Here is a 17652-nt window from a genome sequence, read left to right on the forward strand (position 1 = left end):
TCTGTCTCTCTCTCTGTCTGTGCTCTCTGTGTGTGTCTCTCGTGTGTCTCTCTGTGTGTGTGTGTGTGTCTGTCTCTCTGTGTGTGTGTGTGTGTCTCTCTGTGTGTGTGTGTGTGTCTGTCTCTCTCTCTGTGTGTGTGTGTGTGTCTCTCTCTGTGTGTGTGTGTCTCTCTCTGTGTGTCTCTGTGTGTGTCTGTCTCTCTCTCTCTCTCTGTGTGTGTGTGTTTTAGTAGTTTTAATTTTCTCTGAATAATGTTTTTCTATTGTAGTTGTACATTAGGGCTGCGTGATATAAGGAAAATATGTGAAAACGTTAAATATCGCAATAACGATATAACATGCGATAAACAAAGTGTTCTCAGTTCTGCTGATTTTAGTTTTCTGCTAAAATGCAACAAACTGCTTGTTGGATTTAAAACAAATTAAAGAAAATCATTTCCAACTTTCCTTTATTGAACAAATAATTGAACGTTGAATTTAATATAAAAGGCAGCGCAAAAAAAAGTGACATTTTAAAGAGGCGTTTTCTGTGGCCGGTTAGCTCAGTTGGTAGAGCAGGCGCACATATATAGAGCTTTACTCCTCAACTCTGTGGGTTCGACTCCGACCTGCGGCCCTTTGCTGCATGTCATTCCACCCCTCTCTCCCATTTCATATCTTCATCTGTCCTATAAAATAAAAGCCGAAAATGCCCGAAAAAATCTTTAAAGTGCAGTTTTCTGCTTATATTTTCTATTTTTCGTGATGTGTCGCAGCCGTTTGCGCCAGTTGGTATCGCGATGATGATAAAAAAACTATATATTGTGCAACCCTATTGTGTATATACCTCTTATTATTATATAGATATTGTATTTTTCTATCTTTGTGCAGGGTTAACACCTGAGTTCTACGGATCAATAGAGCTCAACAGTGTGTTCTGGCAGTAAAAGTCCCCTTCATTTTCTCCGTAAGGATTTAGATTATCAGCCATGATGTCTGAACCATCCGAGGTAGACGGATGACGAGCTGTGGGATTGTGAAACAAATATTTCTGCTCCTGTAAAAGCCACAAGTCCATATGAAATCACCTTTTATTTTAAGAAAAATAAAACGTTTTCTCCGTTTCGTCTCTTTTAGAAATACAGCCGTAGCAAGCATCTCGTTATCACCATCCTCATTCATATTTTAAGATGCTACAAATGATATATTCAGCTACAAAAAGTCAGAAGTTAGACAGAAGTACGGAGAGCGTTACGGAGATGATTCACAGTCTCGTCTCATTGGTGGGAATTGGCAGCTTTCAGAACGCTGCAGACTGACGCGTTGCAAGTTCACACTCCTCTTCTGCAGAATATTTGGTCTGAACTGGACTTAGTTTTAGACAGTTTAGTTGACAAAACGACGTGTTTTATTGTGTGTGTTTTCGCAGATGCTTTCCGTGAGGTGAGGAAATACAGCGTGACGGAGAAGGTGGATCTGACCAACAACCCGGTGGCCATCGAACACATCCACATGAAACTGTTCAGAGCTCAGAGGAACGAGTACATCGCTGGCTTCGCTCTGCTGCTCTGCTTGTGAGACACACACACACACACACACACACACACACACACACACACACACACACACACACACGCAAAGACATACGCACACACACACACTGAGAAACACACAAACGCAAAGACACACACACGCGCGCAAATAAATACATACACACACACACACACATGCAAAGACATATGCGCACACACGCAAAGACATACGCACACACACACGCAAAGACATATGCACACACACACACTCACACACTGAGAAACACACAAACGCAAAGACATACACAAGCAAATACACACACGCAAAGACATATGCACAGACACACACACGCAAAGACATAACGCACATACAGACACCCAAACACACACTGAGACACACACACACACACACACACAGACACACACAGACAGCGACAGACTGATCTAAATGCAGAGGAACTTTACAGTAGCATGGAAAGAATGTGCAGCTGTGTGTGTGTGTGTGTTATTTGTGTGTTTCCATTGACAAACACTCACTGTACAGTGTAAATCCTCCAGCCTGATCCTGATTGGAAGCAGCTCAGAGGTGTAAGTCTGTCTTGGTTTTCCCAATTGGCTGACCCCCTTTAAACAGGGTCAAACATGACCTGATGTGATTGGTTTCAGAGCTGTGTGACACAGCGCGTTGTGATTGGAGGGCAGCTTGTTGTTGGGCTGAAGGTTTCTGTGTCTGTTCCTGACTGATTATCAGACTGCAGTCAAAACTTCACTTATTAGGAAATGATAAAAGGGTCAATAATACAGCCGAGCGCGCACACATTTCACAGAAAACAACTTCACAAATCCAGCTTTAAGAAGTTACTATCAACTTGCAAGAACTAACACATTTCATTATTGATTAATTAGACACTTCTTTTGTCTATCAATTAGTCCATAAACATTGTGGGATAGGTTGTTTGGCCTTGGCGGAGGTCTTTGCTCGCTCCTTCTCCAGGCTTTTAAGTGTAGTACCAAAGTACCACTTCAATGTACCATCAGTAATGAAATCAATCATTCATGTCTGTTATGGGAATCAACTAATGAGCTACTTGAGACAAAGACGAGTCAAATCTTGGCTCACTTGTAACTCGTCTTTCTGAATCGAACGGTCACTTTCACCCTGAGCAGTTTGGGTCGGATAGTCCGGTTGGGGGGGGGGGTCCTCTGTTCTCTCACTGAATCCCACCGAGTCTAACGAACTATAGGTGTACAGGGTTCATTCTGGAAAGGTTTTGGAAACACACAGCATAATAATACGTGATTAATAAATGTATTTCACGTCGTCCTAACCTCACCGTTCTGTTCGGGGCGCGATATTACGTCTCCCACTATGAACCACACACATTATCATTCATTTTATTGTTAAACCTCTGAGGGGAAACTTGAACACAGATTTGTATTCTTATTGTATAATGTCGACGGACATTTTCAGGAATACATAGTCATGGACATTTGCCGAAAAGTATTGGTTAAAATGCGTATGATCCCTGGGTGTAAAAGCTCCCCAAATGAGCCAAACGCAGTCCGTGTGAGTTCTGGTTCTGACCAGAGTGTGCTGCCTGCAGCGGGGAGCGGCGTTCAGTCGGTGTTCAGCAGAGATGGCAAAAGTACTCACTTCCTGTACTCAAGTAGAAGTACAGATACTTGTGTTAAAAAATACTCTGGGGAAAAGTAGAAGTACTGATTTTACTTCTTTACTCAAGTAAAAGTAACAAAGTACAGTCTTGGAAATGTACTTAAAGTGTAAAAGTAGCCTTGCGAATGACAAGCTACCTGGACCACACACATGTTACAAATTTGGAATGGATGTCCTAAAACATGACCTGTATTATTACTGTGACGGAGACTGGGACTCCAGGTTAATACGATTCTGACTGAGTAGCAAGATATGAATCCAGTTGAGAATTCACAGATCCAGTTTCTCTTTTTTAATCTTCCCCTTAACATTTAAAGGAATCTACATGCATGTGTGTTAGAGGGTGACAATTTTTCTGGACTCCCACGGGTCACAGTATTCCTGCTGTCAGTTTCACTTTTGGTAACGTGATAGGGACGGAGAAATGTTTTGACTGTGAGAAGATCTTTGTTAGGAATTACGTAATGAAATGGCCTAGGCCTGCAGGTGATGCCTGTTGCCTATAGGCCTGCAGGTGATGCCTGTTGCCTATAGGCCTGCAGGTGATGCCTGTTGCCTATAGGCCTGCAGGTGATGCCTGTTGCCTATAGGCCTGCAGGTGATGCCTGTTGCCTATAGGCCTGCAGGTGATGCCTGTTGCCTATAGGCCTGCAGGTGATGCGCGTTGCCTATAGGCCTGCAGGTGATGCGCGTTGCCTATAGGCCTGCAGGTAATGCGCGTTGCCTATAGGCCTGCAGGTAATGCGCGTTGCCTATAGGCCTGCAGGTAATGCGCGTTGCCTATAGGCCTGCAGGTAATGCGCGTTGCCTATAGGCCTGTAGGTAATGCGCGATTAACCAAACGCACACACTGGCTAGTTATCCTCCAGACAGCGACGGACAATGTCTCTCCTTCTTTCTCTCTTTTCCTGCCTGGTGGCGTGCGAGCCTGCTCGCAGTGTGAAGCACGTGTCCGTGACAGAGTCTGGTAACTTTAGACAACATAGGGGAGCAGTCACGTCATCGGGATATGACGGGAGTATTTTCGTGGGCTCGGGATGGGATGGGAGCGACAATTGAGTCCCGTGTCACCCTCTAATGTGTGTGTTCAAATATGGCTTCTGGAAAGAAAATAAAGGATAAGTTTACTAAACTGACATTCATTTAAGAAGTTTTGGTTGGTACAGTGTGCAGCACATTCGCCAGGAGTCACTCTTGATGCCTTGCATCTCAAACATCTTTCAGATCAGGCTGAGGATGACTGGGAATGTCTTGCTGCTTGTCTGCCGAATCTCTGCGATCTCCGTTTTCTTCATTTTCAATCATGTCGTCGTCCTTTCTACTATGTGCTAACGTTGGCGCCATTAAGCCGCAATGATTAGTCGCGAATGAATGCTGCCGAATCTGTCGAGTCGTCTGGTAGTGGTGCGTCAACTGCAAACGTATATTCCCATCCAGTTAGATTAAATTCAGTATTAATGACGTGAAAAATAACGGTAATAACTCCACTAAAATAGAGTAAGTAGAAAGTAAAAAGTCGGCACAAAAATAAATAGTAAAGTAAAAGAAATCTGTCTTTAATTATTTACAAATAACCTGCTCTTGTTTCTAACTTGACATATTATGATTTTTGTTTATTTATTTATTTTGTGACTTGGCTCCTGTTTGTGCATCTACTAAAATAGCAGCATATTTTGGATGTATGCAAATTCACTGTGTTTTCACTCGTGTATATATGGGGGGGGATCAGTTGTTGTTGGAGCAGTCAGGCTTGGGAGTGATGAATGTATTTTGTGTTTACTGTAAGGACCCCCTCGAAAATGAGATGATTCATCTCAAGGGGTTATCCTACTAATAAATACATCTAAAAAATATCTGAAAAAGCTACTTGAGTACAGTAACGAAGTATTTGTACTTGTTACTTTCCGTCTCTGGTGTTCAGCCTCCAGCAGCTGCTCGCTGACTCACCTCAGCGTGTAATGCAGCAGCAGCTGCTGCTAAAACACTGAAATCCAGGAGGAAGTGCTTCAGCGTCTTAAACCAAGCCCTTTCACAGACGGCCTGCTGGGATCTCGGACTGTGACTCAGGAGAAAATATGAAGCACGAGTTTGTGGAAAGGCTGAAGTGGCGTCAGGTGATCAGATTATTTCAGGCCGAACTGACAGCCATATTTGGAACTGGGGGTATCTTCCCCTGCAGATGGCTCAGGGAAACCCCTGTTTTTATGCTCCAAATAACTGTTTAAATGTCCATCTGACACTGTTATATTCAGAGAGAGAGAGAGAGACTCTAAATGTCCGTTTATGAAAATAGCCGGCCACGTTGAAATGTCCAGCTGACACACTGTTGGCAGAAGTATTTACTGTAAGAGCAACAGCTTGATATCTCTTTGTCCTGTGTCGTAAGAACTCATCAGTGAGCCACGCTGACTATGTTTACATGCACATAATATTCCGGTTTTTGGCCCTTATTCCAAAAAAACAATATTCCTCTAAGCTGTTTCAATTTCTAATAAAAGTGAATATTCGGGCGCCCGGTTAGCTCAGTTGGTAGAGCGTGCGCCCATATTTAGAGGTTTGCTCTTCGACGCAGCGGGCCGCGGGTTCGACTCCGACCTGCGGCCCTTTGCTGCGTGTCATTCCCCCCTCTCTCTCCCCTTTCATGTCTTCGGCTGTCCTGTCAAATGAAGGCCTAAAAATGCCAAAAAAACCAGTCCTTCCAGAAAAATGCCTCGTCATTCAATCCCTAAGGGAAAGAAATCCTCAGCGTCAGTGAGTCAATCAGCATGCTTCCAACAAGATCTAAAGATGTCTGTGATTGGCTGTCTGACGTTACACGTCGTAGAGACACGCTGGAAAATGTCTCCGTTACACAGAGACGGACTCACGTAGTCGTAGTCTAGTAAAAACCCTGACTCTAAATGCGCTGATTACATGTCTAAAGAAGGCTTCTAAAACCAGAATAACCCGACACATCACACCTGTCTTCATCTGCAAACGCTATATTTGGAGAAAGGATTCATTCCTAATATACAGACGGAATATGCCGTTTACACGACCTGTATCACAGGCATTTTAGTGTTGAATCATCTGTGCTATGTTTGCATATCTGTCTGCACTGTCATACATTTAGAGCAACACATTGTTGTACATGACATAAACATTTTAAAAACAGCTCCCTGGTTTCTGCTTTGAGCCAGATCCAGCAGCTCAGTGACGAACGCTGTCTCACCGCATCAGCTGGGAAATGTCAGGGGGAACTCAACGTGTGTGTGTGTGTATTTACATATACCCTTTACATATGGGGATGGATGGATGGATATGATCCCCACGCGCACAGCGACACACACACACACACCGACCGAGACACACACGCACACACTCTCCCCCAAAACAAAATCATGTAAAATCTTCTTTAATGTGTGTGCAGGTTGCTGCGTCGTCTCGCCACTCTGCTCTCCCAGCAGGCCTCGCTCATGGCCTCCAACGAAGCCTTCAAGAAGCAGGCGGAGGGCGCCAGCAACGCCGCCAAGAAATACATGGATGAGAGCGAGCTGCTGCAAGAGGTGACACACACACACACACACACACACACACACACACACACACACACACACACACACACTCACTTTATAGGGCTGGGTTTTGTCACCTATTTTCCTGAATCGATTTGATTCCGATTGTACAACAACGTCTGACCCCAAATCATTTACGTTAATGTACTTTTTAGCCTTAGATAGGATGAAATAATAAATGGAAACCGATGCCTTTTCAAAGTTCTCCACATGACACACATTAGTGTGTGTGTGTGTGTGTGTGTGTTTTAATGAATGATTGTCAGTGTTAGACGCTTTCTCCTGAACCAACCAGTGGGCGGCAGCACTGATCTGCAGCTGCTGAACCGGTCATATCTACTTACAGTGTTTCTATCTATATATATATATACACACATACACACACACACACACACACACACTCTCGCACTCGCACTCTGTGGTAATCTGACCGGCGTTTGTCCGGGGTGAAAAGGTCAAGTCCTCGGCTGCTAAAAGGAGAAATTGCCTCATCTGCATGTGACAGTCAGTCACACACACACACACACACACACACACACATATATACACACACACATATATACACACACACACATATACACACACACACATATATACACACACACACACACATATATATACACACACTCACACACTCTCCAGGAAAATGTTTACACGTTGGACTTCATGTGAGTAAATGTATTCATAGTGCTTTTCACAGAATGAAAATTACGTTAAGTAAAGGAAATAATTTCCAACTTTTTTTTATTGAACAAATTGAACATTGAATTGAATATAAAAGGCAGCACTTAAATAAGAAGTTTTAAAGTGCAGTTTTCTGCTGATAGTTTCTTTCAACCAACACAAAGAATCCTTTGTTTGTTGCGCCGATAAAGCCATTCAGGGTTTCCCCCAGAAAAGTAGCTGAGCTCGGTGGCAAGTGTCCAGGGCCCAGCTGGAGTCAGCCACAGACTGATGGCGTATCTGAATGAACCCCTGAGAGTCTTGCTAGAGTCGGCGGAGAATCTCCCGGCGTCTCCATTGTTTGGTGTGAAGTCATACAATTCAGTCCCAGTCACTCTTTCTCTTTCAGCCTGATGTTCCCGCGGCCCTAATGGTCCCACGGCCCTATGTTCCCACGGCCCTATGTTCCCGCGGCCCTATGTTCCCGCGGCCCTAATGGTCCCGCGGCCCTAATGGTCCCGCGGCCCTAATGTTCCCGCGGCCCTAATGTTCCCGCGGCCCTATGTTCCCACGGCCCTATGTTCCCACGGCCCTATTGGTCCCGCAGGCCTAATGGTCCCACGGCCCTATTGGTCCCGCGGCCCTAATGGTCCCACGGCCCTAATGGTCCCACGGCCCTATGGGTCCCGCAGCCCAATGGGTCCCGCAGCCCAGTGGTCCCACAGCCCTATGTTCCTACGGCCCTAATGGTCCCACAGCCCTATGTTCCCACATTTCTAGGACATTTTCAAAATTAGGTCTTGTGTTCCTACATTTCCCTTCAATTTAAGCCCTATCCTCCCACAACATTGTTTAGGGTTAGGGGGATAAAATCTCATACAAAGTAATGAAAAAGGAAATGTGGGAACATAGGGCTGTGGGAACATTGGCACGCTCCCCAGATAGCTAGCATGGTTGCATTTTTCAAAACAAATCTAGTCATAGTCGTGCAATGTGTGACCCTGCAGGATCCCCAGTCTCTACATGTTATGACAGTCTTTAGGTCACACTTTAGGCTGTTTAAAGTCTTCTAGTGTTAGTGAGCATAAGTTGGTTACAGGTTAAAAGCAGCGTTAAACAGATGGGTTTTAAAGTGCAGTTTTGAAGTTAGTGACAGTTATACGAGGGTCATCGAGGTCTCGTGGCTGTTCTGAACCCGAGACCGCGTGCTGCTGGATTCAGTTCCAAGAGAGCATTAAAATCATGTTTTACTGCTGAGCCTCGTTCGTTAAAGGTCTGAGGGCTCGGCACCTGTTTCACTCCGTCACACTGAATCACCACGATGTAGCTGCTCCAGTCTGTTTGCTCTCATTCATTATGTTAATCCTCTGAGGTCTGAGGGCATTTTCATACATTTCTTACATTGACCTTTTTAAGGTATTTGCATATAACTGATCCCCCGTGTGTTTCATATCAAAATGTTCAGAACAAACTCAGCTTTCCGTATCGTGACGCCCACATGTTTTCTAGAGCGATGTAGATAATTTGGCGTTAAAGCTGAAACTTTGATGTTGGCTTTTTGAAATTCCTCAAATCTCTTTTGAACCTTAACTACGGTTAACTGCTCCTCAGATCTCTGCAGGGTAAATCCAGACAGCTAGCTAGACTATCTGTCCAATCTGAGCTTTCTGTTGCACGACTAAAACTACTTCTGAACGTCCACATGTTCCACCAAAACCAGCTCCTTCCTGAGACTATTTAGCAGAGGCACCGTGGCTCCGTCCGGAGCTTAGCCCCGCCCACGACGATTGTGATTGGTTTAAAGAAATGCCAATAAACCAGAGCCCAAACCAGCTGTTCTTCCATCCAGGAATGCTGTGTGGACTAGTCAGACCCTCCTCCGCAGCGCTGTGGAGGAAGGTCTGGCAAAGCGAGATAACTTATATCGTAAGAAAAGAACCATGTTTTCGTCTCTCAGCTGTTGTTGTTGTTGTCAAACACTTGGGGGATTGTAGATGACGTCAGTCCATAACTTATCAGATTACTTCGCTGACAGACACGTGAGGGGTTACTAGTAGACTTTTGGAAAGATGTTGCATTTATTGAAGTTAAAAAAAACTAATCAACAGTGAAAACACCTTCACCTGTGACGTTTCCCTTCATGCTTTTACCGTTCAACTTTTTCAACCGTCAGAACACAAGACGAAATAAGAGTTTACCTGCAACACATAACGTGCAAAATAAGTTTTTCTATATTACTTTACGGTTTTTGTGATTGTTAGTAGGCCTGTCGCAATATTAACCAATTCAATTAATGAATAAAAATTACCTTGATCATTTTTAAATGGAAATGATCACGGCCGGAAAGATTTCCATTTCATTTCTTGTTTTTGGTTGTCTTGTTCATTTATTGTGGATATTTAAAATGTCTTCCAGTTCCAGTGTTAAATATTCTTTAGAAATAAGTGTATTGATCTTTGAAAAGGTGCACCTGCATTATTATACCATTATTATATTAGATGAAAATTATTATCGTATCGTTAACAATATTATCGTTTAACACAATCAGTTCTGGGACAAAAGCCGTTAGACACCGACCAGACGGCCGTTGGACACCCACCAGACGGCCGTTGGACACCCACCAGACGGCCGTTGGACACCGACCAGACGGCCGTTGGACACCGACCAGACGGCCGTTGGACACCGACCAGACGGCCGTTGGACACCCGACCAGACGGCCGTTGGACACCCACCAGACGGCCGTTGGACACCCACCAGACGGCCGTTGGACACCCACCAGACGGCCGTTGGACACCCACCAGACGGCCGTTGGACACCCACCAGACGGCCGTTGGACACCCACCAGACGGCCGTTACACACCCACCAGACGGCCGTTACACACCCACCAGACGGCCGACCGTCAGCAGTAAAGCCAGCGGGACTGATCAGTCTCCCCGAGTTGGTCCAGAAAGTTCCTCAGAACACCGAAGAGACGAGACGTAATACGTCTCCATAACAGCAGGCGGCGCTAATCTGGATTGTCGCCCAAAAATGAAAAACGGCAGCTGATTGGACGAACGCGTCACGTGGGTCTGGCTGCTCCCCGACCATCATGGCGTCTCGTTCAGAATACGATCTCATATTGGACTAAAATAGTTCCCCGTAACGTGTTTCTGAAAACATCTGAAGAGAGAAACAGGCCGTGCAGCTGCTGAATCTGTCTTCATTGTGAGTCACCGACCTCGCCAGACTGTCCGACGGCTGATTATCGGGTTGGTGTGTCAGCTGCTTTAAGACGCGTTACTGAATGTAACATGCTTCTTATTAACGGCAACCGGGGTTATCTTAACTGAAACTAAAGCTTAAATTATCAGTCCGATCAGGTACTTTTTTCTGGTTGTAAAATGTCCGCGAAAGTTTAAATTTAGACCGTGGTCCCTGCAGTCGAAACACAATGAGTTCCTCAGAAGTCCCCTGACTTCCAGGTGAAAGTTCCTGCGGTTGAAACGGGGCTTTGGCCGGAATTTATAGACTTGGATTGATACCAAAAACCCAAATGTCTGTAGTCACAGCGACACTGACATAGACAGGTGTAAATACCAAACACTCCTCCTCCTCTCTCATACAGACACACTGATACAAACAAACACAGACATACACACACATACATACGGACATACACACACATACATACAGACATACACACACACATACACACACATACACACACATACAGACACACAGACACGCACACAGACACACTGATACAAACACAGACACTCACACATACATACAGACATACACAAACAGAGACACACACACACAGACACGCACAGACATACAGACACACACACACACAAACAGACATATACACACACAAGCACACTTGTGATCATGTTAATAAGTGAGGAAGGAAAAATAAACTGTGTGTGTGTGTGCGCGCCTGCCAGCCAATCAGAGAGCAGGGTTTTCTGTAGCAGCAGCAGCAGCAGCTGTCACACTGAGGTCAGGACTGCGAAGTGAGGAGGCGTTTGGTATGAACACCTGTCGCTCTCTGTGTGGGCGGATTCAAACTGATCACCAAAAGAGAAAGCTTCAGACTTCAACAGCCGCCTCACAGCAGTTTAAATCCTGTTCATGTCTCTTTCTTCTGTTCGTCTGCAGCTTTTCTTTAGTTTATTTATTCATCCTGAGGGTTAATCATTGTGCAGCAATCAGAAAAGGATTTATTGCCATGTAAAGGGCACTTTCACTCGGTGCAATTCGGGGGCTGGAGTTGCAACATCTTTCATTTGTTTGGGTTTGCGTTCACACTGCACTTGGTCAAACATTCACACATTGTGAACAAACGGAAACAGGCCAGTCACTGCCAGATGTGAGTTGCACATGCGTCACTGTTAGTCACAGAATAACCTGCTAACGAGAGACTTCTGTAACGTCAATACCATAAAAATGGAGCTACATAACGAAGTAGGTTCACTGTTGGCTAGAAGTTAGCAATCAAACACAACAAAGGCTGTCACTTGAATGGCGTTTTGAGCTAACGTTGGCAACCAAACAATCGTAGGTAGCTACGTTTTTGAAATGATTTCCGTCTTCTGTTATTGTTTGTAATGAGAAAAGGCGTTATGCCGTAAACCGTTTTAAGTGCTCATATTCTGCTCATTTTCAGGTTCATAATTGTATTTTGAGGTTATATCAGAATAGGTTTACATGGTTTAATTATCAAAAAACACCATATTTTTGTTGTACTGCACATTGCTGCAGCTCCTCTTTTCACCCTGTGTTCAGGTCTCTGTTTTAGCTACAGAGTGAGACCTCGCACTGCTGGAACATCTTTGTTGGCAGTCGCACATGCTCAGTAGCTAGGTAAGGACTACATGCTCAGTAGCTAGGTAAGGACTACATGCTCAGTAGCTAGGTAAGGACTACATGCTCAGTAGCTAGGTAAGGACTACACGCTCAGTAGCTACGTAAGGACTACGCGCTCAGTAGCTAGGTAAGGACTACGTGCTCAGTAGCTAGGTAAGGACTACACGCTCAGTAGCTAGGTAAGGACTACGTGCTCAGTAGCTAGGTAAGGACTACGTGCTCAGTAGCTAGGTAAGGACTACATGCTCAGTAGCTAGGTAAGGACTACATAAGCTAGCTAGGTAAGGTGTGTGTGTGTGTGTGTGTGTGTGTGTGTGTGTGTGTGACCTCTGCTCTCTGTCAATATGTAGAGAGGACAGATAAGTTTGCACTTACTCTCAGGTACTGAAATTTGGCACCGTTTTTGATTTTACGTGAACCAATACTCGGTAGTACCGACGTGATTCGGCCGGTACCGGTAAAAGTACCGGGTTCGGTACCCAACCCTAAAGACAACACCAAGGTTTAAACAAAAGGCTGTATAAAGAGGTAAAAACACATTTAAATGCTACATTTCAAATGTTTAGAATCCATCACTCCATAATTCATTCATTATACTATAATTATTTTAGCACACGTTCCCCCATTTGAGAAATGGGGGAACGTGTATTAGGGGACCACTAAGGCCTATATAAAAGAGACTTCAGATACAGTATTAGAGGACCACTAAGGTCTATATAAAGAGACTTCAGATACAGTATTAGGGGACCACTAAGGCCTATATAAAAGAGACTTCAGATACAGTATTAGGGGACCACTAAGGTCTATATAAAGAGACTTCAGATACAGTATTAGGGGACCACTAAGGTCTATATAAAAAAGACTTCAGATACAGTATTAGGGGACCACTAAGGCCTATATAAAAGACTTCAGATACAGTATTAGGGGACCACTAAGGTCTATATAAAAGAGACTTCAGATACAGTATTAGGGGACCACTAAGGTCTATATAAAGAGACTTCAGATACAGTATTAGGGGACCACTAAGGTCTATATTAAAAACATCCAAAAAGCAGCATGTCATAGGACCTTTTATACCAATCACAATCATCGTGGGCGGGGCTAAGCTCCGGACGGAGCCACGGTGCCTCTGCTGAATAGTCTCAGGAAGGAGCTGGTTTTGGTGGAACGTGTACGTTCAGAAGTAGTTTTAGTCGTGCAACAGAAAGCTCAGATTGGACAGATAGTCTAGCTAGCTGTCTGGATTTACCCTGCAGAGATCTGAGGAGCAGGTAACCATAGTCCTCACAAATCAGCCGGAGGTTAGAACGCCAACACAGAGACAGAGGAAGGGGACGGACATCAAGCGGCACTGGAATAATCCCGGAAATAAAACGTTGTGGATATATAGACTAGTGTGACTATGCCCTGTTACACACAGCTATGACCTGCAGTGCCATGAAGTACTACAAATACTCTTTGTAGTCACTGTTCTATTATCTGTATTGTGACTATTACTACCACTGTTCATCACACCCCCAAACGGCACCGTCAGACACCGCCCACCAAGAGCCTGGGTCTGTCGAGGTTTCTCCATAAAAGGGAGTTTTTCTCACCACTGTCGCACTAAATGCTTGTTCTTGGGGGAATTACTGGAGTTGTTGGGTCTCTGTAAATTACAGAGTGTGGTCTAGACCTACTCTCTCTGTAAAGTGTCCTTAGATAACTCTGGTTATGATTTGATACTATAAATAAAATGAATTGAAAATTGAACTAGTGAAATGTTAACACTGTCTGTTTCTTTTTCCCTCTTTTAATAGAAACTCCGTGATGCTGGCGTGGAGGTGCCGGAGGCCGGGAAGAAGGGAGCCGGACCGCAGGAGGAGAACAAGACTCTGAAAGAGGAGGTGAAGACGCTGAAGGAGGAGCTGGACGCTACCAAGAAAGGTAAAGGCTGCGTTCACTTAGACTGCGGCGAAAACGCTGTCTTTCCATTCATTTTGAATGGGGGTAGTGCCTTTAGGCTGCGGCGGTGGGGGCAAAAAAGAAACACAGCGGCCTACAGCAAAATGTTGAGACTAGGGGTCCTATTTTAACGATCTGAGGTCACGGCGTGAAGCGCCTGGTGCAGGTGTGTTTAGGGCGTCCTAATCCACTTTTGCTAGTTTGACGGCAGTAAAAAGGGTCCGTGTGCCGGGGTCATGGTTCAAAAGGGTTGACCTTAGTGTCTTCATTAATCAGAGGTGTGTTTTGGGCGTAACATGCAATCAACCAATCAGAGATCATCTCCCATTCCCTTTAAAAGCCAGGCGCGTTTGGACCTTGGAGCATTGCTGTTATGATGGAGGATTTGCACCGTAATATTTGTATTTGTAATCTTCTGCATGTGTGTGTGCTGCTGTGCGTCCCTGTGTGTGTGTGTGTGTGTGTGTGTGCTGCTGTGCGTCCCTGTGTGTGTAACAAGCATAGTGTGCACGTGCTGTGCACGAGCCTAGGAGCATTTTACTAATGCTCTGTTAAAATAACAATGAAGTGCTGCGTTACTGACTTTAGACCAGAGGCCTGTACTACGAATCCAGATCAACGTCCTGGATTTCTTTCTGTTATCTGGCTTTACCTAACCTAACAACCCCGGTCCTACGTAACCTGTGTCACGACGCTCGTTAACAACTAGTTCAACCCAGGGTTTCCCAATCCAGCAGCACGCACGTTCACATAAAAGAGGCGGGGTTTGCACAGCACGACCAATCGCAAACATCTACCAGAGCTGCATATTTTATATAATAATTCTACGAGAGAGAGAGAGAGAGAGAGAATAGAAATACTCAAGTAAAAGTACCTGGAAGTTGTACTCAAGTACAGTACTGGAGTAAATGTACTTGGTTTCATTCCATCGCTGTGTTTATATTTTGCAGCTCTGCAGAAGTCGGACAGTGACGTCCGTGCGATGAAGAAACAGGCCGGGAATCTGACGGTTGAGTACGACCGACTGCTGGAGGAACACAGCAAACTGCTGGTAACACACGCACACACACACACACACACACACAGACACACACACACACACACAGACACACACAGACAGACAGACAGACACAGACACACACACACAAAGACAGACAGACAGACAGACAGACAGAGGAAGGTGACGCTCCGCATGTCAGCCAATTTTCCTGGAATTGTCGTTGATCCAGCCTCGCTCCGACTCTGACCAATCACAGAGCTCCGCTGTATGTGACAGCCTGCAGGAAGTGCTCACTGTGTTTTTTTTTTTTGTTTTTTTTTTACCATTTGTGTGTTTTCTGTCCGCAGGCGACCAGCGACAAGAAGTCAGACTGAAACACGAAGACGGTTTCCTGCTTAGCTCCTCTTCCTCGCCGTCCTCGACTTGCACGTACTTTTCTGAGTTACCCGACGTCGCTGGGCTGTGATTGGTTCATTACATGTGGTTTACAAAATATCTTGACTGTCGGAGCTTCATCAGAAGAAGAAAAGACAACCAAAAAAAAGATTGTCGGCTGTCTGTGAAACTTTCTTTCTGACGAGGTCTGTTTTAGTTTTCTGGTTTTCAGCTGATTTACGGAGAAACTCCGAAAGATCAGATCTGATCATTCTCTGTTTTCCTGCCGCCGCAGAGCAGCAACAACCTGACCTTCAGTCCTGTTTCCTGCACGAAACGGACAAGTTTTATTCCAAAATCTAAAGGCCCAATTGTTTTTTTTTTTTTTTAAAGTGCTCATATTCTGCTCATCTTCAGGTTCAGGATTGTATTTTGAGGTTATATCTGAATAGGTTTACATGGTTTAATTATAAAAAAACACCATATTTTTGTTGTACTGCTCATTGCTGCAGCTCCTCTTTTCACCCTGTGTTCAGGTCTCTGTTTTAGCTACAGAGTGAGACCTCTCACTGCTGGAACATCTTTGTTGGCAGTCGCACATGCTCAGTAGCTAGGTAAGGACTACACGCTCAGTAGCTAGGTAAGGACTACTAGCCAGTCAGAAGCAGAGTATGAGGGCGTGCCCTGACAGTAGCTAGGTAAGGACTACTAGCCAGTCAGAAGCAGAGTATGAGGGTGTGCCCTGACAGTACCTAGGTAAGGACTACTAGCCAGTCAGAAGCAGAGTATGAGGGCGTGTCCTGACAGTACCTTGGTAAGGACTACTAGCCAGTCAGAAGCAGAGTATGAGGGCGTGCCCTGACAGTAGCTAGGCGAGCATTATAACATGGGTAACACTTTACTTAAAGGTATCTACATAAGAGTGACATGACACATTCAATTAAGGGACTGTTAGTATTGCATTGCCAGACCTTTCTCCACAGCGCTGCGGAGGAAGGTCTGGCTAGTCCACACAGTATCACACACAGCACACAAACACACACACACACACGCGACACAGACACACACGACACATGAACACTTGTTTATAATGTTTGACACGTTCATGACAGTGTGATGTCACTCTTATGTAAATACCTTCAAGTAAAGTGTAACCATAACATGTTACGTTTTGTCTCTGAAGTAAAGGCTGGACTACAATAGAGCTGTTTGGAGCAGTTGGTGAACAGTGTTTTCTGTTGGAGATGGTAAGTCCCTTTGGGGGGGACTTTGGGCTTTTTCACTTTGTAAACCTATAACATGCACAAAAAAGATATGACACCAAAAGCCAAAAAGCAGAATATGAGCACTTTAACACCCTTACTTTCCTGTATCGATAACTGAAATGTAATTATTGCACATTGTGGATTCCAACCAGGGGTTATAAAGTCTCCAAACATTCATTGTTTTCAGAAACCACCCAGTGGATTTCAGGTTGTAAGTTGATCCAAAAATGAAACCTCTTTAAATAACGTTTGTTTGATGTTTAATGTCTGCTCAGCACAGGTCACTTTGTACCAGTGGTGTAGTCTACGTGAATCGCAGGTATACACAGTAAAGCTCCAGGATTTCCATATACCCACTTAAAAAATTCCCAATGACACACAACAACATACTTTGCATTGTATTTTTGATATATTTTCAATTGTCATCTGTTATTTTCTTCTTCACATAGGCTAAATAAAGGTATTTCCAACGTAAATTGGTGCATAAGTGTGTCAGAATACAGGAAATGAAGTCATTGATGCTCATAAACTTCCCTGGGGGAGGACACCCAGACCCCCCACTATGTAATGTCACTACATCACACACCGACAGACATAACATGAACAACATACACTCACCTGAAGGATTATTAGGAACACCATACTGCCGTACATGGTGGTCATAAAGGGATGGACATGGTCAGAAGCAATGCTCAGGTAGGCTGGTAGGGTAGCCCAATTGGTTCTAAGGGGCCTAAAGTGTGCCAAGAAAACATCCCCCACACCATCACACCCCCACCACCAGCAGCCTGACCAGTAGTAACAAGGCATGAC

General features: G+C 44.6%; 1 protein-coding gene across 2 annotated transcripts in view; it reads left to right on the plus strand.

The window, feature by feature from the left end:
* bcap31 (B cell receptor associated protein 31) overlaps window positions 1-17315 on the plus strand; it is a 31434-nt gene extending 14119 nt beyond the window's left edge. For both annotated transcript variants that reach the window (XM_078254093.1, XM_078254094.1), the window contains exons 4-9: window positions 1409-1553; window positions 6596-6731; window positions 14055-14181; window positions 15150-15250; window positions 15547-16188; window positions 16273-17315. In XM_078254093.1, the coding sequence (XP_078110219.1) occupies window positions 1409-1553; window positions 6596-6731; window positions 14055-14181; window positions 15150-15250; window positions 15547-15573 (536 nt within the window). In that variant the 3' untranslated portion in view covers window positions 15574-16188; window positions 16273-17315. The remainder of the gene's footprint in view (window positions 1-1408; window positions 1554-6595; window positions 6732-14054; window positions 14182-15149; window positions 15251-15546; window positions 16189-16272) is intronic.
* The last annotated feature ends 337 nt before the right edge of the window (window positions 17316-17652 follow it).

The sequence above is a fragment of the Sander vitreus genome, chromosome 7, assembly GCF_031162955.1.
Source record: "Sander vitreus isolate 19-12246 chromosome 7, sanVit1, whole genome shotgun sequence".
In the NCBI taxonomy this organism is placed as follows: Eukaryota; Metazoa; Chordata; class Actinopteri; order Perciformes; family Percidae; genus Sander; species Sander vitreus.